Source organism: Elephas maximus, chromosome 1 (assembly GCF_024166365.1).
Source record: "Elephas maximus indicus isolate mEleMax1 chromosome 1, mEleMax1 primary haplotype, whole genome shotgun sequence".
NCBI classification, from domain to species: domain Eukaryota; kingdom Metazoa; phylum Chordata; class Mammalia; order Proboscidea; family Elephantidae; genus Elephas; species Elephas maximus.
Genome location: NC_064819.1, coordinates 226,981,572 through 227,005,015, shown reverse-complemented (window position 1 = coordinate 227,005,015; position 23,444 = coordinate 226,981,572). Strand labels below are relative to the sequence as shown.

At 43.9% G+C, this 23,444-nt stretch overlaps 1 protein-coding gene across 10 annotated transcripts in view; it reads right to left on the bottom strand.

The window, feature by feature from the left end:
* Positions 1–23,444, bottom strand: part of TIAM2 (TIAM Rac1 associated GEF 2) — a 352,591-nt gene that overhangs the window by 49,279 nt on the left and 279,868 nt on the right. For all 10 annotated transcript variants that reach the window (XR_007519667.1, XM_049904306.1, XM_049904327.1 and 7 more), the window contains one exon: positions 7,431–7,534. Coding sequence is in view for 9 of the 10 variants with exons in the window: in XM_049904306.1 (XP_049760263.1) it covers positions 7,431–7,534 (104 nt within the window). In the remaining variant the exon portion in view is untranslated. The remainder of the gene's footprint in view (positions 1–7,430; positions 7,535–23,444) is intronic.

The following is a 23,444-nucleotide window of genomic DNA, read 5'->3' as shown; positions in this document are numbered from 1 at the left end:
GAATAACTAATGTAAAAGCTCGGCTTACCTTGCAGAAACCAGGTTTTATTTCTGTGTTTTTTTCTTTTACAGCCTGAAGTCCGATACAAGGTACGTGCTATGCCCCAAGCAAATTTTGAAAAGCATAAAATGATTTCTCTGTCCTTCCCAACGTATTTTACAGAGTAAATACCTGAAACGGCTCTAGACCTTTCAGAGACCTTAATATTTCAGATGAGCAAAACCATTCTAGAGATCAACCGAAAAACCTAGATGTCTGTGGAATGAGGCAGGAAAAGTTGACAATGCCACATTACAACTGGTACCCCAAAGAAGTTTTCTTCTTCTCAGCTGTAAAGAGTATTTAAAGATTGCTGTCAGAATTCCTTCTGGAAAGAAAGGCATATCTTTTCATCAGCATAACAGTCTTTATACATTTTCAGAGTAAGAGCAATAAAGAGAAAGTAAGACCACGCAAGCACTGGCATTCAGCATCGAGATCCATGACAGTCACAGCCCTTGTTCACTTACAAGCCGTACATACAAAGGAGAAGTTCAGACACCTGCTCCCTCGGGGGAAATCGATCACATCCACTGTTGTCCGCTGGGAAATGAGTAAAGCACACGTTCTCTCTCCCTCTCATCCCCATGCAATGAAATAATCCCAAACTGTTCTTCCAAGTTGCATTCACAAGGATGTCCTAGCGCCACCAATCTCTTTTCTCCAGAGCAGCACCTGTGACCCGGGAAGGCTCCCCCCTTCCTCTGTGTTGCTACCCCATGCTGTGAGCCTTCTCTGGAAAGGCTCCAGGTGATGGCACACACCACAAAGGGAGACGACAGAACCACAAAGTGCCACCTCTTCAGAGCTAGCTGGAAGAGCTGGAGCCGAACGCAAGCTGCCCTTCTGTGGTGACTGCTTATCATACCTCAAGTTCTCAGAGCAAGCCCAAAGCTCGCTCAAGCCCCTCACCCACAGAGAAACCGTTTATTCTTTTAAACTCCAAACTATTACCATGCACACACTAATTGCTAACAATACTGGGGGGGAGAAAGTCCCCACACAGGAGAGGCTGACAGGGTCACACAAAGAGCTGTGACAGTAATAGGCACCTTTGAAGAGAAAGAAGGCAATCAATTATGAACCATTTGCAGAAATTGTGGGGCTGTCAGAAACCCTGGTTACAGCTGTGCTTCATCAAGCCAGGCTGCATTTAATTTTCAAGGGAAATTATTCCTTATCCTAAAGTCTAGAATACATGTTTGTAAAATACGCCAAACAGCCCAGGTTCAGCCAGGCTCTAACTTGAAGAGAAGTTGATGATGCCTGAGAGAGCAAACTGGGCTGGGGGGAAGCCCGCACACAGGGCAGGTCATCTCCTGAAGAGTGGCCACCTTCAGGGGCATCACTGAGATCACTCATTAAGGTGATCTGGAAAGATCTGGCCCAGCACACACCTGGGCATGCATCACAAAACTCCCAAATCCACATTTTAAAAACAGAAACGTATTAAGTAAAGCACATGGTTTATATTAGGGATCCCTGTGTTGTACAGCTCTGTGGGCTTTGACAGGTAGATAATACTGTGTGCCACCATTACAGCATCAGGTCAAATTGGCTCATCCGTTGTAACAGATAATACTGCACACATGCAAGACGTTAATAGAGGGGAAACGGTGTGCAGGGAGGGGGCCATACAGGAACTTTCTGTACTTTCTACTCAATTTTTTTGGTATATCTATAGCTGTTCCAGAAAATAGTGTATTAAAGAAAAACATATTGCTTTTAGATACAACCTAATGCTTCTGGAGGAACTCTGGTGGCACAGTGAGTAAGCGTTCAGCTGCTAACCTAAAGGTTAGTGGTTCAAACACAACAGCTACCCTGCGGGAGAAAGATGCGCAGTTCTACTTTGTCCTCTAGGGTTGTTAAGAGTCGGAATCAACTCAATGGTTTTTTTTTTTAATGCTTCTGGAAGTTAAAAATAAGAAAAACTGATACATAAAGGAAAAATTAAAAATAATTCCTTAAATTCTCAACTTTCATTTTTTCTTCGCTAATAACCATCATGGTAGCGTAGTGGTTAAGTGCTATGGCCACTAGATAAAATGTTGGCAGTTCAAATCCACCAGGAGCTCCTTGGAAACCCTATGCAGGCAGTTCTACTCTGTCCTATACAGTTGCTATGAGTCGGAATCAACTCGACGGCCACGGGTTTTAATAACCATCTCAGTTATTACCTGTGGTGGTCACCAATTCTTCTCTAAGGAATATGCAAACTGCATGAGTGCTAGGCATTCCCTAGGATTTCTTGAAATGTACTGAAATCAATTATATGTAGATAGATAATCTTTATATCTGAAAAGGTGAGGACAATCACTTTAGACTTCAGAAGCACTTGCCAGCAAATGTTTAAAAAAAAAAAACCAGTTGTCATCGAGTTGATACCGACTCATGGCAACAGCATATGTTACAAAGCAGAACTGTGCTCCATCGGGTTTTCAATGGCTGATTTTTTGGAAGTAGATCACCAGGACATTCTTCTGAGTGCCTCTCTGGCTGGACTCGAACCTCCAACCTTTCAGTCAGCAGTTAAGCGCGTCAATCACTCACACCACTCGGGGACTCTAAGAAATGTTGCTGTGTGCCTTTGAGTCAATTCGGACTCATAGCAATCTTATAGGACAGAGTAGAACTGCCCCATAGGGTTTTCTAGGCCATAATCTTTACAGAAGCAGAGTGCCGGGTCTTTCTCCTGCGGAGCACCTGGTGGGCTCAAACCACCAACATTTTGGTTAGTGGCTGAGCCCTTAACCATTGAACCAACAGGGTGCCTTAATGTGCTAATACTCTCTTTCAATCCTTTTCTTCCTTCTGTGCTTTTTTTTTCTTTCTCCTTTAACCATTTTAACATGAAAACTAAAGCTCAGATAGCCCCAATTTCGAGCTGAATTGCAAATTTCATTCCGCTTCCAGGTTTCTGTTTGATGCCCCAGTGTCCATTTTATCAATTCTCTACACTTAAAAAAAAAAAAATAATTTTTTTTTTAAATAGTAGAGTTGGAAATGGCTTTAACACTGTGGTTTTTTGCATATTCATTTTATTGAATCATAAGCTAAAATAAAATTTGGAAAAAAAATTACATTTCCTTCTTAAGAACTTTAATGTGCAACTCAAGCAGATTCTAACAGAGAGGAAGTCATTCCCCTAATGGCGTTAAGTGGTTTCCCACCAGCTGCCACACTGTGCTGATACCCCACAGGCACACTTACCTTAAAGACAGGGCCCAGTGTCACTACTGTTTCAGAAGTACTTGCCTTTTAAAAAAACCTTAAGACAAAGCAATCAAAACACATCTATTTGATATTCTAGGATCCATTGCTTCAAAAGGAAATTGATGACTAAACCCATTGCCCCACTGCCATCGAATCGATTCTGACTCACAGCAACCCTATAGGACAGAGCAGAACTGCCCCATGGTGTTTCCAAGGAGCAGCTGGTGGACTCAAACCATGGACCTTTTGGTTAGCAGCTGAACTCTTAAGCCACTGTGCTACTGATACAACTACTGGTCTCTACTCACATGGAACAAAAGAGATAGATGGACAACCAAGACCCAGTGAAGAAACTAGTCTATAAGACTGTCCATGAACCACAGCCTCATCTACCCTGAGACCAGAAGAACTAGATGGTGCCCAGCTTCCACTAGCAAGTATTCGAATTTCACCTTGAACAAACTGACAGATTGGCTCACAAAATAAAGGATATCACCTGTGAGTACTATGCTCCTTTAAAAAAAACCATGTATATGAGACCAAAAGATCAACAATTACTTTAGAGAAAAAGAAAAAAAGAGAAAGAGATAAAACAGTATGAGGGCAAGGAAACCAGATAACTAGAAATAGAACATACAGAACAGAAATAACGAGAATGTTCACATGTTGTGAAGAATATAACCAGCATCACTGAACAATTTGTGCAGAAGTTGTTGAATGTGAACATAATCTGCTGTGTAAACTTTCACAGAAAACACAATAAAATATTTTTTAAAAAGAGAAAATTGAAAAATATTAGCTACAATATTGGGTCTCCTAAAGTAAATTACCTACCAGATACTGGTACAACAACGGATACATAGACCTATGGACCAGAACTGAGAATCCAGACATAAATCCATCCACGTATGAGCAGCTGATATTTGACAAAGGCCCAAAGTCAGTTAAATGGGAAAAGACAGTCTTTTTAACAAATGGTGCTGGCATAACTGGGTATCCATCTGCAAAAAAATGGAACAAGACCTACACCTCACACTATGCACAAAAACTAAGACCTAAATATAAAATCTAAAATGATTAAGACCATGGAAGAAAAAATAGGGACAATGCTAGGAGCCCTTATGTATGGCATAAACAGTATGCAAAACATTACTAACTATGCACAAACACCAGAAGAGAAGCTAGATAACTGGGAGCTCCTAAAAATCAAACACTTAATGCTCATCCAAAAACTTCACCAAAAGAGTAAAAAGATTACTTACAGACTGGTAAAAAGTTTTTGGCTATGACAATTCCGATCAGCATCTGATCTCTAAAATCTACAGGATACTGCAAAAACTCAAAAACAAAAAGACAAATGACCGAATTAAAAAATGGGCAGAGGATATGAACAGGCACTTCACCAAAGAAGACATTCAGGTGGCTAACAGATACGTAAGGAGACACGATCATTAGCCATTAGAGAAATGCAAATCAAAACTATAAAGATATACCATCTCACTCCAACAAGGCTGGCATTAATCCAAAAAATACAAAATAATAAATGTTGGAGAGGTTGTGGTGAGACTGGAACACTTACACACTGCTGGTGTGAACGTAAAATGGTACAACCACTTTGGAAATTGATTTGGCACTTCCTTAAAAAGCTAGAAATAGAACTACCATACCATCCAGCAATCCCACTCCTTGGCATATATCCTAGAGAAATAAGAGCCTTTACACAAACAGATATATGCACACCCATGTTTATTGTAGCATTGTTTACAATAGCAAAAAGATGGAAGCAACCAAGGCGCCCATCAATGGATGAATGGATAAATAAATTATGGTATATTCACACAATGGAATACTACACAACAATTAAGAACAATGATGAATCCATAAAACATCTCATATCACAGAGGAATCTGGAAGGCATTATGCTGAGTGAAATTAGTCAGTCACAAAAGGACAAATATTGTATAAGACCACTATTATAAGAACTCAAGAAAAAGTTTATAACACAGAAGAAAATGTTCTTTGATGGTTATGAGGGTGGAGGGAGGGAGAGGTGTATTCACTAATTAGACTAGACAGGAACTATTTTAGGTGAAGGGAAAGACAGCACACAATACAGGAGAGGTCAGCACAATTGGACTAAACCAAAAGCAAAGAAGTTTCCTGAATATAGCCGAGTGCTTCAAAGGACAGAGTAGCAGGGACAGGGCTCTGGGGACCATGGTTTCAGGGGACAGAGGTCAACTGGCATAATAAAGTATATTAAGAAAACGTTCTGCATCCCACTCTGGTGAGTGGTGTCTGAGATCTTCAATGCTAACCAGCGGCCATCTAAGATGCATCAATTGGTCACAACTCACCTGGATCAAGGAATATGAAGAACATCAAAGACATGAGGTAAAGATAACCCCAAGAGACAGAAAAGGCACATAAACCAGAGACTACATCAGCCTGAGACTGGAAGAACTAGATGGTGCCCGGCTACCACTGATGACGCCCTGAAAGGGAACATAACAGGGAATTCCTGATGGAGCAGGAAAACAGTGGGATGCAGATCTCAAATTCTCATAAAGAAGACCAGACTTAATGGTCTGAATGAGACTGGAGGGACCCCAGAGGTCACGGTCCCCAGACCCTCTGTTTAGGCCAAGACAGGAACCATTCTCAAAGCCAGCTCTTCAGACAGGAATTGGACTGGACTGTAAGACAGGAAACGATACTGGTGAGGAGTGAGCTTCTTGGCTGAAGTAGACACATGAGACGAGGTGGGCAGCTCCTGTCTGGAAGTAAGATGAGAAGCCAGAGGGGGACAGGAGCTGGTTGAATAAAAATAGACATGGGGAATATAGGGTGGAGAGGCAGAATGCATTGTCTCATTGAGGGGAGAGCAGCTAGGAGAACACAGCAAGATGTGCATAAGTTTTTGTATGAGAGACTGACTAGATCTGTAAACTTTCACTTAAAGCACAATTTAAAAAGAGTAGGTAAAAAAAAAAAAATTACCTACCAGAAATGAAACAGAATACTAAGAATGCTGAAGGATTTCAGTGTAGTAAAAGCACCTGCAACCTGGGGGCACTCCCAGACCAGTGGAGGCAGTTGAGCATGTTTGTGTGAGGAACTGGAGATGGGAGGGAAGAGGGAATTTGGAGGAGGTAGGTCTCCATGAATCGGAATCAACTTGATGGCAACTGTTTTTTAGGAGTCCCTGGGTAGTGAAAACGGTTAAAATGCCCGGCTGCTAACAGAAGGGTTGGTGGTTCGAGCTCACCCAGAGGGACCTTAGAAGCAAGGCCTGGTGATCTACCTCTGAAAAATCAGCCATTGGAAGCTCTACGGAGCACAGTTCTACTGACACACATGGGGTTGCCAGGAGTTGGAACTGACTCAAGGGCAACTGTTTTTTGCTTTTAGATAGGGGAAAATCAAGGTGTTAAAGGAGTGAGAAAGGGAAAGGGAGGGGAGTGGAGGAGTCGGTGCCAGCACTCTCCTGCAACCACTTAGAATCTAGCAGATTCTAACCTGGCCCATCATGTCAGAGTGTCACTGTCACCAAAGGTACGCCACATGGCAGGTCACCAAGGGATTGGCCCTTGGTGATATACATCTAAACCCAAGTGGGTGTGGTCCTGCTATATTTTTTTTTTTTAAGTTTTATTTAAATACCTGTTATAGCTTATATTTTCTCCATCCTTATTTTGTATTCAAGAGCAGAGCAAGAAATATAAGACAGAGATCATTTCAAAATCAGGTCATACTAGGGTGTGCGTGAAAATAGATGGTGTCAATCAGACCATTTCTGAAAGGAGGACTGACCCTGAGCAGTTAGCAATGTAGGAAAGGAACAAAACAGTAATCAAACGTGGCTTAAAGAACACCTGAACTTAACGTTTCTTGGTCAAAGTAGCTAGAGCAAAGCCATGTGACATAAGAACGGCAGTGTTTGCATTTCTCTTTGGTGGCACAAAGATATCATGGATCGGGTCTGGGGTTTGGCTCCTCTTAGGACCTCACTTCAAAAATATAAATAAAAGAGTAAACTATTTTATTTAGGAAAAAAAGTTTGCATTGACTGCTGGACACAGGAATAGGCTACCTCCCTCTTCTTTTCTTCACCTCAGGGGCAGGTGGCAATGCACACCTGCCTGCTGGCCCGCTGCCTGGGACAGCAACTCACCCTGAACGTCTGCTCCATTTTCTCCCTGTGGGAAACCTGGTCCAGGGTGCCATCCGTCTGACTCCTTTTCAGACCAGTCGTGATGTCAGGGACATTGCTGAAATCTGCACAAGAAATGACAAATACATACTAAATGAGTTTGGTCATTTGCAGACAACAGTGGTGACAGGTTTAAAGGTTCACACAAAGAAAAGGCAGGGGGACAGATACTAACAACCTTACAACCTGTTGCCATCAAGTCAATTCCAACTCGTGGCGACTTCCTGCATTACACAGTAGAATTGCTCTGTAAGGTTGTTTTAGCTGTAATCTTTATGGAAACAGCCTCTTTTCCACAGTGCTGCTGGGTGGATTCAAACCGTCAACCTTCAGGTTAGTTGCGAAGAGAGGTTTGCACCACCCAGGGACCTTCAACTACAACTAACATGCTAGAAGGTGGTATACATCAGTCTTTAGTGGCACTGACCGTCACCCATCTGTCAGCTTGTCACATGTACGATAGTGGCTTGCATGTTGCCATGATGCTGGAGGAGTCCCTTGGGAGGTACAAATGGTTAAGTGCTTGACAACTAGCTGAAAGGTTGGCTGTTCAAGCCCACTTGCAGATTCCTTGGAAGGCAGGCCTGTCGATCTGTTTCAAAAGGTCACAGTCTTGAAAACCTTTTAGGGTACAGTTCTACTCTGCACACGTGGGGTCACCATGAGTCGGAATTTGACTCGACAGCAACCAACAATAATAACAATATGGTGCTGGAAGCTATGACACCAGTATTTCAAATACTAGCAGGTTAATCCAAGGCAGACAGCTTTCAGTGGAGCTTACCAACTAAACAGACTAGGACGAAAGGCCTGGTGATCTACTTCCAAAAATTAGCCAGTGAAAACCCTATGGATCACAATAGAACATTGTCCAACATAGTGCTGGAAGTTAAGCCTCCCAGGTTGGAAAGCACTCAAAATACACAGCGGCCAAAACAGTGGACTTGAGTATACCAACAATTATGACGACAGTGCAGGAGTGGGCACATTTTGTTCTGTTGTACCTGGGGTCACCATGAGTCGTAGCCGACTTGACAATAGCTAACAACAGTGACAGTGAAATAACAACATGCACATATTTGGTCTGAAAGAGGACTGGGCTCTTGCCAATTAAAGAAGCAACATCTACTGTTTTGGTCAAAGTAGCGCAGTCAAAACAATGACTTAAATCTCTTGTCACTTTCCCACTGATGTGTAACTATACTTCACTAAGCCCTGACGGTAAATCATTTACTTGGACCAAGAAATCAAACAGCAGTTGAACATCGTTGGTACTTTCCTGATTTTGGCTACGTGAGGGCACAGCCGCCAGGGACATCTTAGAAAACCAGTGAGGTAATATCATAGACTCTTATTACAATCCACAGCTTGCTCGTTTATAAACATAATTCCTTTGGCATCCACCACAATTTCATCCTAAATTTAAAGTTCCAAAAGGAACGGCCCACCCTTTTTAACTTCCAGAGTAAAGGGTAAGAAATAATATTAAAGGTCAGTAAAGCCTGCGGTTTTCCAGCCTACACCTATACACACACCCCACCCTCAGTGATACTCTCTAACAGTTCCCAAATTAACAAATTCAGGAGAGCCGGAGATACCAGCCTCTATCAAACTACAGCTTAGCTTTATATCCTCATTCTTGTGTTTGGTAGAACTGTCTCCTCAACTAAGGTGATACCAAATGGTTTCTGATCCCAGTTAGCCAAACTAGATCTCACTGATCTTGTACTATCTGAGTTACTTAGGCCAAAAAGGCATGGATAGAATTGCCAATGACGAAGCTGTCCAGCATGATAGAAGAAGCAAGGAAAATGATCTCTAGGTGACTTCTAGAAGCTATGGGAGTCTTAGGAGGTTGACGGAACTCATGGATAAGAATGCTGTCACCCGATCGTGCTGGTATCATTGATTGCTACATAGGCTATGAGTCAAAACCGACTTGACGGCACCTAACAACAACAACACGTAGGCACCTGCTTCTAAGACAAGAGGAGACCTAAAGAAAACTCCTCATGATCTACAGAATTCTGCAGCTCCAATTTCTTCTTCCTCTTTTCTCTTCCAACACCCCAATTCTTTGCAGAAGAGGGCCAGGCAATACAAGTCACACTGCAATGTTGTCACCTGGCAAAATCGTCAGCCTGAGGAAAGCAGCACTGATCACAAAAGCATGAGCTGCAGCTGGGCCACCTGCAGGTAGCAAGTCAGGTGGGCAAACTTGGGCTAGCCTTTTCCCAGGCTGTACCAAGGGGCAGTCCACTTACCAGCAGGCTGACTGCATGAGAAATAAGATCAGACCTAAAGCCAGAAAGTGATCCACTCTCATCACCCCATTTCAGGTCCCCCAGTCTGATGTGTGCAGCATGGGTTAAGAGAGGCCAACCTCGGAATGATTCCTGAAGGAAAAACAGCCCTGATTCCCAATGCATTCAGCACAAACACATGTGGCTATCGCCCGGGCGCCACATTAGATGCTGGGGATATGAAGATGAATAAGATACAGTCGCTGCTCTCCAGGTGAGCTTCTCACCTGGAAAGAGGTGATGGGTGGCTGGGAGGCAAGCAGACGAGTACAACCAAGCATCACAGATGACATGATATGTTCGCGCAGGGCTGAGTGGGGAGAGAAGGAAGCAGTAAATTCTCCCTCGGGCCATAAAAGACTCCAAGAAAAGGAGACACTGGAGCTAAGTCTTTCAATCTAAGGGCTCTTTACTAGGTGACAAGGCAGCGTGGGTGGTGGGGAGGGGGAGGCCAAGAATGGGAAGCACCCTGAGGACAGGCCAGCTGGTATGAAAGAGGCCAGCAGGATGGCGGACCCTGTTTAGTGTGGCAGCAGCAGCAGAGAGGGGCGGGGAAGAAAACATGTTCTGTTAGGGATGTATTCTTGGAGGGCAAGACCTTGGCAGAAAAACAGGCCCAAAAGTTATAAGAATCCTGCAGGTATGAGGTCTAAGGAGCCCAACTAACACAGGATTCGATTCCAACTCGCAGCAGCCCTGCAGGACAGAGTAGAACTGCCCCATAGGGTTTACAAGCAGCAGCTGGTGGATTCGAACTGCCAACCTTTTGGTTAGCAGCCAAGCTCTTAACCACTGCACCACCAGGGCTCCCAGCAAAAAGGTGAGTGATAGCAGTCCCTGGGAGGTACAAAGGTTCAACGTGTCTGGCTGCTAACCAATAGGCTGGAGGTTTGAGTCTAGCCAGGGGCACCTCTGAGGAAAGTCCTGGTGACCTGGTGACCTGCTTCTAAAAACTCAGCCACCGAAAACGCTGTGGAACACGGTTCTACTCTGACAAACACAAGGTCGCCGTGAGCTTGGAGTGACGTAATATCAACTGGAAGAAACAAAACATGATGCAGAGAGGTTAAGGAGGCGGGCTCAGTGGGGCTCTTCTCTGTCACCCATTAAATATGAGGAGATACAGCAGAGAGGCATCAGGAAGACGCCAGTTTTTTCGGTTCTAGGTGGCTGGGTAGATGGCGAATGCAGAAAGGTGGGCGTGGGAATAACAAGCCTGGCTCTGGCAATACTGAGTTTGAGATACATGTGGGCCACCACATCAGAGATGTTCAGTGGGCAGGTAGGTTGGTCTACAGCCCAGGGAAAGTCTTCCTAAAGTGGATTTGGGAGGTATCAGAATATATCTGGCAGGGAAGCCCCGGGGAGGGACGGCACCACCAGGGAGCATGTGCAAAGTGCAGCATGAAGAGAACGAGGGAGAGCCCTGGAGACGCCAACACAGAAGACATGCGGTGAAAGACAGGTCCTCAAAGGCAGTGTTGTCATTGTTGTCAGCTGTCATCACGTTAGCCCAACACCATTCACAACAGAACAAAATGCTGCCTGGTCCTGTGCCGTCCCTGTGGCCAGCTGCAGATCAGACTATTGTGACCTATAGGGTTTTCATTGGCTCATTTTTGGAAGCAGATCACCCGGCCTTTCTTCCTAGTCCACCTTAGTCAGGAAGCTTCACCGAAACCTGTTCAGCATCACAGCAACACGCACACCTCCAGTGACAGGTGGTGGCTGCACTTCAAGTGCATTGGCTGGGAATTGAACCTGGGTCTCCTACACGGAAGCAAGAATTCTACCACTGAACCACCACGGCCCCCTCAAAGGAGATACTTTCCTCTTCAAAGAGAAGTAGCAGTCAGAGAAGAATAAGAAAATCAGGGAAGAGTCATACATCCCAGAAGCCAAACCATGTAAACCTACACTACCTAGGTAACAGAATCAAATTTGTAATATTGCTGCCTTCACTTTGTAAATAAAGAGCTTTGGTATTTTCAAAGAGCTATGCCAACTACAGGAAACATGACACATGCATTCATTCATGATGACGATGTCGACACCACCTGCTGTGCTCCAGGTATGTACCAACACCAGGGACACAAAGATGAATAAGCCCTGGAGCCCAATGAAGAACTCAGAATGGCAAGGGCATAGGAAGCCTGGCCCCTGGAGGTACCATATGAATGCTGGGAAACAGATGGTGACGGCAAAGGGGTGCCAAGTGAATCCTGAGTCCTCTGCTCCATATGTTCACGAAGCTTAGGAGCTTGGATGCTGAAATCCCCACACCACATTTTGCCTCATTTCAAAGGAGGCCCTCACTCACCAACTGAGAAAGCAGGGAAAAGGTGTGATATTTGCCTGGTAACAGAATATTCAATACTTTCGTGTCAAACCCAGGTGCTGTCAAGTTGATTCAAACTGATGCAAACGGCTAACGAGCTCAGCTGCTAAACGAAAGGTTGGAGGTTCAATTCTACCCAGAAGTACCTCAGAAGAAAGACCTGGCAATCTAGTTTCACAAAATCAAGCCACTGAAAACCCTATGGAGCGCAGTTCTACTGACACACATGGGGTCACCATGAGTTGAAGTTGAAACGTGGGCAACTAGTAACTAGTTGTCAAACTCCACCCTGCCCAGGGTAAAGCCACATCCAGTGTACAAGCCCTGCCCAGGGTACAAGACCCACCCAGGGTAAAGGCTTCACCCAGGGAACAAACCCCACCCAGGGTATATGCCCAGCCCAAGGTACAAGCCCTGCCCAGGGTATACGCTCCACCCAGGGTACATACCCCACCCAGGGTAAAGCCCCATCCAGTATACAAGCTCCACCCAGGGTACATGCCCCCCAGGGTACAAGGCTCAGCTCAGAATCACTAAGGCTCCCATATTACCCCCAACACCCCTGAATGTCAAGCAGCCTTTGGGTTTGGCTTGGATCCTCCGCAACATACCAGCTTGGGCAGGAGGGACCACAGAACCACCTCCCAGTGAGCCTGGCCCAGGGGACACAGATAGGACAGCTCTGGACAGTCCCTGGATCTCAATCTGTCCCATCCCCCAAGGTCACACAGGCAGCATGGTAGCAGGACAAAGAATCCCTCTGCTGACTATCTCTGTTTCCAACACCACTGGCAATGCTGAGGCCTCCCAGCACCAACAATGTCCCGAGGACAGACACAGCACAGGGACAGTCGAGCTCACAGCGCCCATACGTGCCAGCTCAACTCCACGAGTCTCAACTTCCACCAGGACCTGGATCCCAGGAAAACAGCGTGTGTCCTTAGTGTTCCTTCCAGAGGAGAGATGAGAACACAGGCATTCTGGGAGGATAGCAGACTGAGTTTTAAAAACAAAAAAGAAGAGTAGGCTGGTAAAATGCTAGTGCTGGTATACAATGCAGTTTAAACAGGCCCTGAGCGGACATCCTGTTCTGGGTGTGAAGGGCCTATGGACAGCCCCCTCACTTGGCCCCCGTCCTGAGCTCCAGCTGCTGAGGGAGTAAATAATGATTCCACCTCGCAGCACATCCTCACCTGCAGGCATACATGGTGGATGTTCTCAGGGCTCTGGGTCCTCACCACACAACAACCATGTGCTCCCGCCCACCACGCACCCCCACCCTGCAGTCCAGATATTCAGACATGCTCCAGAGGTCTTTGGCCAACGCGACTGTATACAGTGGGAAATAACACCACTATAAAGTCAAGTCGGGGAGCCAGTTATATCTGGTTAATACCCTTTTGTCTTTTTCCCCTTATTCCTTGGGGAAATTAACAACATGGGGTGAGGGCTAGCGATTTGAAAAACTTCACATTCAGCGTGGCCAACAGGGGCTTCTACGTAGCAGATTGAGTGAACAGGGCTACAAAGTCCCAAGCCATGGCCTTGATCCTCCATCTGACCTGCTCGTTCAGTTTATTTACTCCCCCATTTAGATGGGTGCAAAGTGCTGTGCACCCACTGGCACCAGGTGCTATGTCAGGTGCCTGAGCTGAGCCCAGGCTTGGCTCCTTTTCTCCTTTGACCACCTAATAAATATATTTTGGAGAGCGAGGATATGCCAGGCAGGCTACCAGGAAGATGGCTGCCTCCCGACTCCCCTGCAGACTCTGGAGAGCTCCTTACAGACAAGGGGGAAAACGTGAAGCTTTAGGTATAAGACAAGCAGCAATTCAGTTTCTTCCTGAACTGAGTGTCAGTATATGGCCCATGAATGCCACTGTCAGCCAAGGAGCTGGCAACCCCAAATCCTTAACAATTAAAGGGCAAAACCTGTGTGAAAATAACATCCTGAGTACAAACGTAAAAATAGAAATGCCAGGAAATGCCCAAGTTAAGGATGCCTCACCCACACAGCCCGTAATCTGAATTCAAAGTTTACATTTACATCGCTTCCAAATCTTATCAAGCACAGTTAACATGCAGGAGGCTTCTGCCGTTTATTTCCCAGGAAGCATACAAAGCACCAGTATCTCCAGGTTCTGACTCTGGTATGTGCGAGGGGGTAGCGGCTAGAAGTGGTGGCACCGGGAAGCCCGGGAGAGAGTGCAGCACATGTGGTAGTGTCCCTACTACCCAAACCAGTAAACCAGCTGCCATCCCATCAATTCTGACTCATGGCAACCCCATGTGTGTCACAGTAGACCTGTGCTCCATCGGGTTTTCAGTGGCTGATTTTTCGGAAGTCAATCACCAGGTCTTTCTTCCAAGGCACTTCCGGGTGGACCTGAATCTCCAACCTTTCAGTTCACAGCCGAGCACATTACCAGGGACCCCTAAGTAAGTCTGGCTCTCTGCAGCAGAGAGCAGCTACAGTGTGTGGCTGGTCTAGTGGATGCCATCCATAATCCCAATCTTGATGGCTCCTTCCTTCTTACTCTAGCAAGTAGCAAGAGAATAGGTAATGACATTCTTCCAGTCTCCAGGCACCCAGTCAGGTGGCTGCTGGAAGCCCTTAGAGACACCAGACAGCTTCTGGGTGTAAGTGTGTGAGGGGCGTGGGGGGACAGGAAGAGGAGGTGCCATCAGTGAGCCCCTGAGGACAAGCAACCGGTTTTTAGAAAAAAAGTGATTTAAGATCCAAGCTACTAAAACATCCGAGTTCTCAGAAAATGCAACTGTAAGAGAAATCTAATTAAAATAAAAAATGATATTAATCTCTGTGGCCAAAAAACTAGAAATACAAAATGACAGGAGAATATTTGTTTTCCCCGTTAGGTATAAGAAGAGAATTTTATTTATTTATTTTAACAAATTAGCGATGGTAGTCATAGCACCAGAAAACTCTCTGCAGCAATCTGCAGGTGGAGGACTCATTTGAAGGAGACTGGAAGGAGGGATGATGAGAATGGAAATTATTTATCAACTATGCTTTTCATGCTTCGAAGCCTACATTGTACTGTATTGATTCCTAACACTATCAGACATAAATCCCCCGTTTTTTTAATTTTACTATCCTGAGATAAATTCATATTTAACAGAATCTATGTCCACACATAATTTCATGAAAAGTAATATAATGCCCTAACAATAAGAAAAAAAAAAAAAAAAGGGAAGCAACGTATAGTAAGGAGCAGCTCAATTGGTTATACATTCAGCTACTAACTGAAAGATTGGTGGTTCAAATTTGCCCAAAGATGCCTCAGGAGACAGGCCCGGTGATACGCTTCTGAAAAGTCCCAGCCACCGAAAACCTTACGGAGCAGTTCAACTCTGCACACTGGGGGTTGCCACGAGTGGGAATTGACTTGACCGTAACGGATTCGGTTTGGTTTAGTAATGTGTAATACAACCACACGCATTTCAGTATGTAAATGCTTGGGTACAACGACTCCAGGAGCCAGGGTGAAGTTGTCTGATACTGGCACTACCCAGTCACTGTGAACGTGTCAGCTTCGTCACAGACTCCGCAAGAGTGTCCTGTTGGAGATCCAAATGCCATACAGCATGTTGCCATCAGTGACATCACTTTCCAAAGGGAAAAAAATTCTTGCAAAGTTTGGAACAAAACAAAGCCCAAATTTCCCTTGATTTGCCTGGTTGTTGCCTTGCTAGAAAATTTAAAGTACCTTAAAACTGTGAGGAAAAACATAAATTGTGTTTATTTGTAAAGTGGAGCTAGGTCTTGGCTGGGATAATTATAAACATGTTTTTCACCTATGTGAGTGTCCAGTGGAGCAATTCTGCAATGTGTGGGACTGACTTGAACAACCAGGTCCCCAACCACTAATGCCACTGACCCCAAATCATTATGGTGATGAGAAACGGACCAGTAAGCTTCCACAATGTCACTAGGTGGGCAGGACTACCTGCACTGAGATGCATCTCTCCCTCAGCCTGTGGCCAGGACCCAGGGCTCTACCTCGAGGAGGAGGGTCAGTGGTATCAGAAGATATAAAATGCTCCAAAAAGCATCAGCCCAAAGCATGTGTGCAGTGAATAGTAGCTCCCTTACTTCCCAAATGGAGCCCCTGGGTGGTTGTTATGGGTTGAATTGTATCCCCCAAAAATATGTGTTGTAAATCCTAACCTCTATATCTGTGCTTAGGGCAGGGAACTGTAAGAAATTCAGGCTGGATTCAGAAGAGGACGTGGAACTGGGGATATAATTGCTGATGTCAGATGGATCCTGGCTGAAAGCAGAGAATACCAGAAAGATGTTTACCTGTGTTTTACTGACTAGGCAAAGGTACTCAACTGTGTGAATCATAACAAATTACGGATAACATTGCGAAGAATGGGAATTCCAGGACACTTAATTGTGCTCTTGAGGAGCCTGTACATAGATCAAGAGGCAATTGTTTGGACAAAACAAGGAGATACTGTATGGTTTAAAGTCACGAAAGGTGTGTGTCAGGGTTGTATTCTTTCACCATGTCTATTCAATCTGTATGATGAGCAAATAATCGGAAAAGCTGGACTATATGAAGAACAGGGCATCAGGATTGGAGGAAGACTCATCAACAACCTGCGTTACATAGATGACACAACCTTGCTTGCTGAAAGTGAAGAGGACTTGAAGCACTTACTACTGAAGATCAAAGACCGTAGCCTTCAGTATGGATTACATCTCAGCATAAAGAAAACAAAAATCCTCACAACTGGACCAATAAGCAACATTGTCATGAACAGGGAAAAGATTGAAGTTGTCAAGGATTTTATTTTACTTGGATCCACAATCAACACCCATGGAAGTAGCAGTCAGGAAATAAAAAGACACGTTGCATTGGGTATATCTGCCACAAAAGACCTCTTTAAAGTGTTGAAAAGTAAAGATGTCATCTTAAGGACTAAGGTGCACCTGACCCAAGCCATGGTATCTTCAAGCACATCACATGCACATGAAAGCTGGACAATGAATAAGGAAGAGCAAAGAAGAATTGATGCCTTTGAATTGTGGTGTTGGCGAAGAACATTGAATACACCATGGACTGCCAAGAGGATGAACAAATCTGTCTTGGAAGAAGTACAAGCAAGGACAGCGAGACTGGGTCTTAGATACTTCGGAAATGTTGTCAGGAAGGATCATGATGTCCCTGGGGAGGGACAAGATGCTTGGTAAAGTGGAGGGTCGGCAAAAGAGAGGAAGACACTCAACAAGATGGACTGACACAGTGGCTGCAACAATGGGCTCAACCATAACAATGATAGGGAGCATGGCACAGGACTGGGCAGGGTTTCATTGTGTGGTACGAAGGGTCGCTATGAGTCAGAACCGGTTCGACGGCACTTAACAATGACATATCTGTGGTTGGAGCCCTTGGGGCACACTGGTTAAGAACTCAGCTGCTAACCAAAAGGATGGCAGTTTGAATCCACCAGCTACTCCTTGGTGCAGTTCTACTCTGTCCTATAGGGTCGCTATGAGTCAGAATCTACTCCACAGCAGTGGGTTTGGTATACCTGTGGTTATAATCCCATTTGGGAATGGGTTTTCTTTGTTATGTTAATGAGTCAGGACTAGTGTAGAATGTGTCTTAAATCAATCTCTTTTGAGATATAAAAAAGATTAAACAAGCAAGTGAACAGCAGAGATGGGGGAAGAGGGAGGCCAAGAAATAGGAAGATTACCCAGAAGAAGAAGGTCAAAAGAGACAAGGACCTTCCTCCAGAGTTGACAGAAACAGAAAGTCTTCCCCTAGAGTGGGCACCCTGAATTCGGACTTCTAGCCCCCTAAACTGTAAGAAAATAAATTTCTGTTTGTTAAAGCCATCCACTTGTGGTATTTCTGTTATAGCAGCACTAGATAACTAAGACAAAGGTATAAATGGTTAAGCGTTCCACACTAACTCAAAGGTTTGTGGTTCAAATCCACTTAGAGGCACCTCAGAAGAAAGGCCTGGTGATCTGCTTTCCAAGTTTTGAAAACCCTGTGGAACACAGTTCTACTCATCACCATGAGTTGGAATCAACTCAACAGCAACGGATTTTTTTTTTTTTTGGCTTCATTTTCTGAATATAGATGAAATGTGCTCAAAAAAACCAAACCCATTGCTGTCGAGTCGATTCTGACTCATAGAGACCCTATAGGACACAGCAGAGGTGCCCTCAGAGAGTTTCCAAGGAGCTCCTGAAGGATTCAAACTGCCTGCCTTTTGGTTAGCAGCTGTAGCACTTAACCGCTACACCACCAGGGTTTCCTGAAATGTGCTCGCTAGAGCAATTAATAATACCACCTGCAAATAAACAATATAATATATTAATTGGGATTCTAATCTAAAAAATGTATTTGATTAAATCGTTAATCCTTAGGAACCCCCTCTGAGATGAAAACTATAGAAAGAAAATCTTCTAAAAAGAACACTCTGAAAAAAATCTAAAAACTAGTGTCAAAGAAGTTACAAGTGAATTATAAATGGTTTAATAAGTTTTCCACATAGGCCCAGTCCTATGCCATCCCCGTGATGGGTTGTGGATTAGATCGTATGATCCACAGGGTTTTCACTGACTGATTCTTGGAAGGAGCATTATTAGAGTTGTGCATTTTTGACATTTAAAATAAAAAAGATATAAAAAAGTTTTATATGTACTTACGTTCAGATAAAATGGTTTCTCTGAATTATGTTCTTAATCTATGCGATTTATTCAACTTCTCAATTTCTCAGACGTTCTACTATACACTTCCATAAATGAACAGCTAATAAAGAAGCAAAGAATTTGAGATCTGAAAAGTAACTTAGGACGTAGCCAATTGAATTCCTGTACCATATATATCTTTTGTTTTAAAAAAAAAAAGTATGAATGCGATTTAACGAAAAGGTCAAGATTTTGGCAATTTAAAGCTGCCAATTGAAGCATGCAGCATTTTGTAAATAGAGAATTAAGATATTTTTTCAGTTCTCCAAGCTATTTTAAAATTCTACATTAGTGCTCACAACGCACAGTTTCTCCTGGTGCACAGAGCACCTTAAACGTTGAGTTATGTGTATAAAAAACCCACTGCTGTCAAGTTGATTCCAACTCAATAGCAACCCGATAGGACAGAGTACAACTGCCCCATAGAGTTTCCAAGGAGCGCCTGGTGGATTCAAACTGCCGACCTTTTAGTTATCTGTATAGGAAAGCTTATAATCTCTCAATCTCTAAGTTTAAATCTGGGAACTTTGCATAGCAATGTATATTTTTAATTAACTCATAAATACCCCAAGTTTTATTCACGCTTTTATTTTAAAATGCAGTGGTTAGTGGTTTGTGGCATCTTTCATCCATAACATTTTTCACATTTTGTCATCCAGGCAACTATTACTCCATCATCGGTCCATGAAACAGAAATGAAAAAAAAGCCATTTGAATTCCTAGGAAAAGAATTCCCCTATAGCAGGTCAGATAAAACTTGATTAATTATGGTTGGTAAAAAATTAGATACACTATTTACAGTGGCAGAAAAAACAACATTGTGGTTTGACCACATTCAACGGCTAGTCAAGATCTAAGCTGTGCCATTCCAGAGATCACCACTGATACTAAGTCCTTCTAATATAGATAATTAATCTACTTTTCTAAAGATATCCAAGACTCTACATTTTTTATTGTTATTATTTTCATGTCAAGGAAAACCAAGACAACAGTTTGACTATCACTGTTAAGGTTGCAGAGAAGTAAATTCTACCATCACAGGAATATAGGGCCAGAAAAACATAAATATCATCAATCTTGCAAGTCTACTTAACCTGAGGTCACATTATAATCTGTGATCTTCTTGACAATGAAGACTCTCCCTGGTGATTAACAGAGAAGTAAATGCTTCTTAAGAACAGGCTGCCATGATTTGATCCAATTATGTTGGGATAAACATCCTTAAAATTTGAAACGCCACTTACGAGGAATGTGAACGTGGCAGGTGTAATCAGCGTAGCAATGGGCTTTGGTCATCTCTATGTTGACCGTGGAGGCAGTGGTGGTTGAGCAGCAGAATTCTCACCTTCCATGTGGGAGACCTAGGTTCGATTCCTGGTCACCTCATGCACAGCCAACACCCATCTGTCAGCAGAGGCTTGCGTGTTGCTGTGATCCTGAACAGGTTTCAGTAGCGTTTCCAGACTAAGAAAGGTCTAGTGATCTACTTGCAAAAATCAGTCAATGAAAACCCTATGGATCACATGATCCAATCTGTAGCTGACCGTGGGGGTAGTACAGGACCAGCCATTGTATTGCACATGAGGTCTCCATAAGTGGGGAGCTAACATGATGGCAGCTAACAGCAACAGCAGCAACGTGCCGGCTGCAACTTAGTGGAGGAAAAGCCTTCTCAGAATGATGGATGAAGAGAATTTAGATATACACACATTCTCATTCTCTAGATAGGCCATGGCTGGGATAGAGGTGGTAGGGTTAGACCCAAAGAAGGAAGACCAAAGGCCTCTACTGTCCCTTACTAGGAACCCTGATGAAAAGTGCAGTCAATGATAAATCGGATCTTCAGCCAAGGTCTTGGCACTACCAGAAACCGAAGCCCACCAGAGCTGGAAGGACCACCCAATGCTAGGCTTAATTACATTTAAGGGTATATAACACACAGCACGGTATTTCAGACACTTAAAAGAATTTTAATAAAGTAGAATTTAAGTTTAAAATCCTTAAGAGCGACTTAGTTGGCGTTCTATTTAAAGACCCCGAGATGACACCGAGAGGGGAGTATGCACAGGAGTCCATCAGGGGATGGCATCTAGGGAAAAAAGGAAACCCAAGTAAAGCCTCTATGGAGGAAGTGCTGTTGCTCTGTGGGTTTAAGAAAGGTAAAAAAGAATACTATTAGCCACAAAAAGAAACGAGGGACTGGCTGATGCTACGACATGAATGAGCCTTGGAAACATTATGCTAAGTGAAAGAAGCTGGTCACAAAGGACCACATACTGGATCGTCCCACAACAGGCAAATCCACAGAGGCAAAAAGGAGACTGGTAGTTGCCAGGGGCTGGGGGAGGCAAGGTATGGGCAAAGAGTGCCAGTGGGCATGGGGTTTCCTTTTGGGGTGATGAAAACATCCTGAAATTAGATAGCGGTGATGGTTGCATAACTTTATGAATATACTAAGAACCACTGAACTGTACACTGTAAAGGGGTAAATTTTTATGGTATATAAATATATTCAGTTAAAAAAAAAGAAGGTAAGAAAAAAGAAGGCGAGAAATTAGACCTATCATAAGTGGATTCCAAAGAACCAACCCCAGGAAGTGCCTGGTCACATTATTGCAAGGTTAATTAATGAAAATCTGTTTAAGCCATCAAAAAACCCCTGCAAGAAGAAAGATAATGAAAGGATTACTGTAAACAACTGCCCTTTTCCTGACCTGAGAAAGTCCCCAGTGATCACTAGGCAGTCCCTAATCGCCACCGCCAGTCCCCAGATAAGAACCCAGACAGGAAGACAAGAGCTTTCACCAAGCCTGTTACATCTACATTTGCATTACTTACTTTAATGCAGGGTGCATTTTCACAGGGTTTTATTCTACGTTTGCTGATACGGACATCTTTAAAAGGAAAAGAAGTGGTTAAAATCTAGACATTTCCCCCTATGTAGTGGGAAAAACGGAAGGACAGAGTTCTATCCCTCTCTGCCACTGCTATGACCTTGTCCAAGTCATTGGTGACTCTGTGTGCCTCTGTGCCTTGATTTACCCAGCTGTGAAAGTAGAAGCTAATAACACATCTCTGCTCCATCGGTGACATAAGGGGTAATGAATGCTTTTAAGGCTCTTTGTGATCTTTATATCTGAGACAGCCTGCTATTATCACGAAGCCTTAACAAACACCTTCTCTATGGCAGTCAAGGCCTGATTCTATTTAAAGAGGTAATGGCATTTTTTCCAAAATCAGAATGGAATGCTTGATCCATTTACTTAGCTTTTCTTTCTTTTTTTTTTCCCCCCACTTTTGTAAGGAATGCATATTCCTATAGTCACTTAATCTGTTCCTTTAATAACACTGAAATAACTGAATTTTAGAGAGAAAGAAATTTAAATTGTTTCATCTAATCACTCATTTTAGGAGTTGAGGAGTAAACTTATCTACTACTAGAGTAATCTGCTCGTGGTCTCACGCATAGTTAATGAGGTGAGGAACCAGAATGAGGTCAGGCCCCCTTACTCCTGATCCACAGTCTCTTAAAAAGGTGGGGCGGGGGGTGGTGGTTGTTAGCTGCCATCAAGTCAGCCCCCAGCTCCTGGCAACCCCATAAACCCTGGTTTTGGTTTATCTGGCAAACATAGCTCTATTGCATGGGGACAAAGCAGCCTATTTAAGCTGCAGGGCAGCACAGAGGTGGGCCTTGAACAGGGCTTTGTGCCCATCAGCATGTCCAGTGAGGAAGTCTCGGAACTGGGATGTACAGTTCTCTGCCATGCACACCCCCAGGCAATCCCGGCCCCTAGGCATGTGCGTGGGTGAGCACAGACCTCAGCGCTGAAGAAGTCTGGGCACAAGTCTCTTGCAATCAGATTTATAGTGAAATCTGGGAACCTTCAACGCGTACAGCAAGGACTCCTTCATCCGCTGTAACTCCCTCTAAGGGACGCTGCCTTAACTTCGGGTTAAGAGACTCCTGATAGCCTTCCTTTCACTCCACAGATTTACTCAATGCCTGTTATCTACCAAAAATTGTGCAAGCCTTCCCAGTGAACACACACTGGCCACCTGAAGATCAAAGAGCATCTACTTGGGGTTGTAGGTTTGCTAGCCCGGGCACACCTGAGCCTGTCACCTTTGGGTCACAGGTATCAAGCTTATGAATTTAAGCATCTTATCAACATTTTCAGCTATTTTATTTCCTCAGTCATTTTTACAGAATAACAAAGGCAGACTTTGATAACAAACATACAAATAATTTTACTGGTGGTACAGCGGTTAAGAGCTTAGGCTGCTAACCAAAAGGGTGGCAGCTGGGATCCACCAGGAGTTTCTTAGAAACCTTATGGGGCAGTTCTACTGGGTCCTAAAGGGTCGCTATGAGTCAGAATCGACTTGAGGGCAACGGGTTTCGTTTCTTGGCTTACTCTGAAAGGATGCCTAAGCTTCACAGAAGTTTGGTGTGGTCACTCATAGGCTGGAACGTGAGAGTCAGAATGAGATTCCCAAATAGCGGTTTAGGAGTAAATAACTAAAGTGTGCGAAAGGACAATACGGACAAGTTGAGGAGAGTGTGTCCTTACAGTTAGTGGCGGAATCTGAGGACTCAA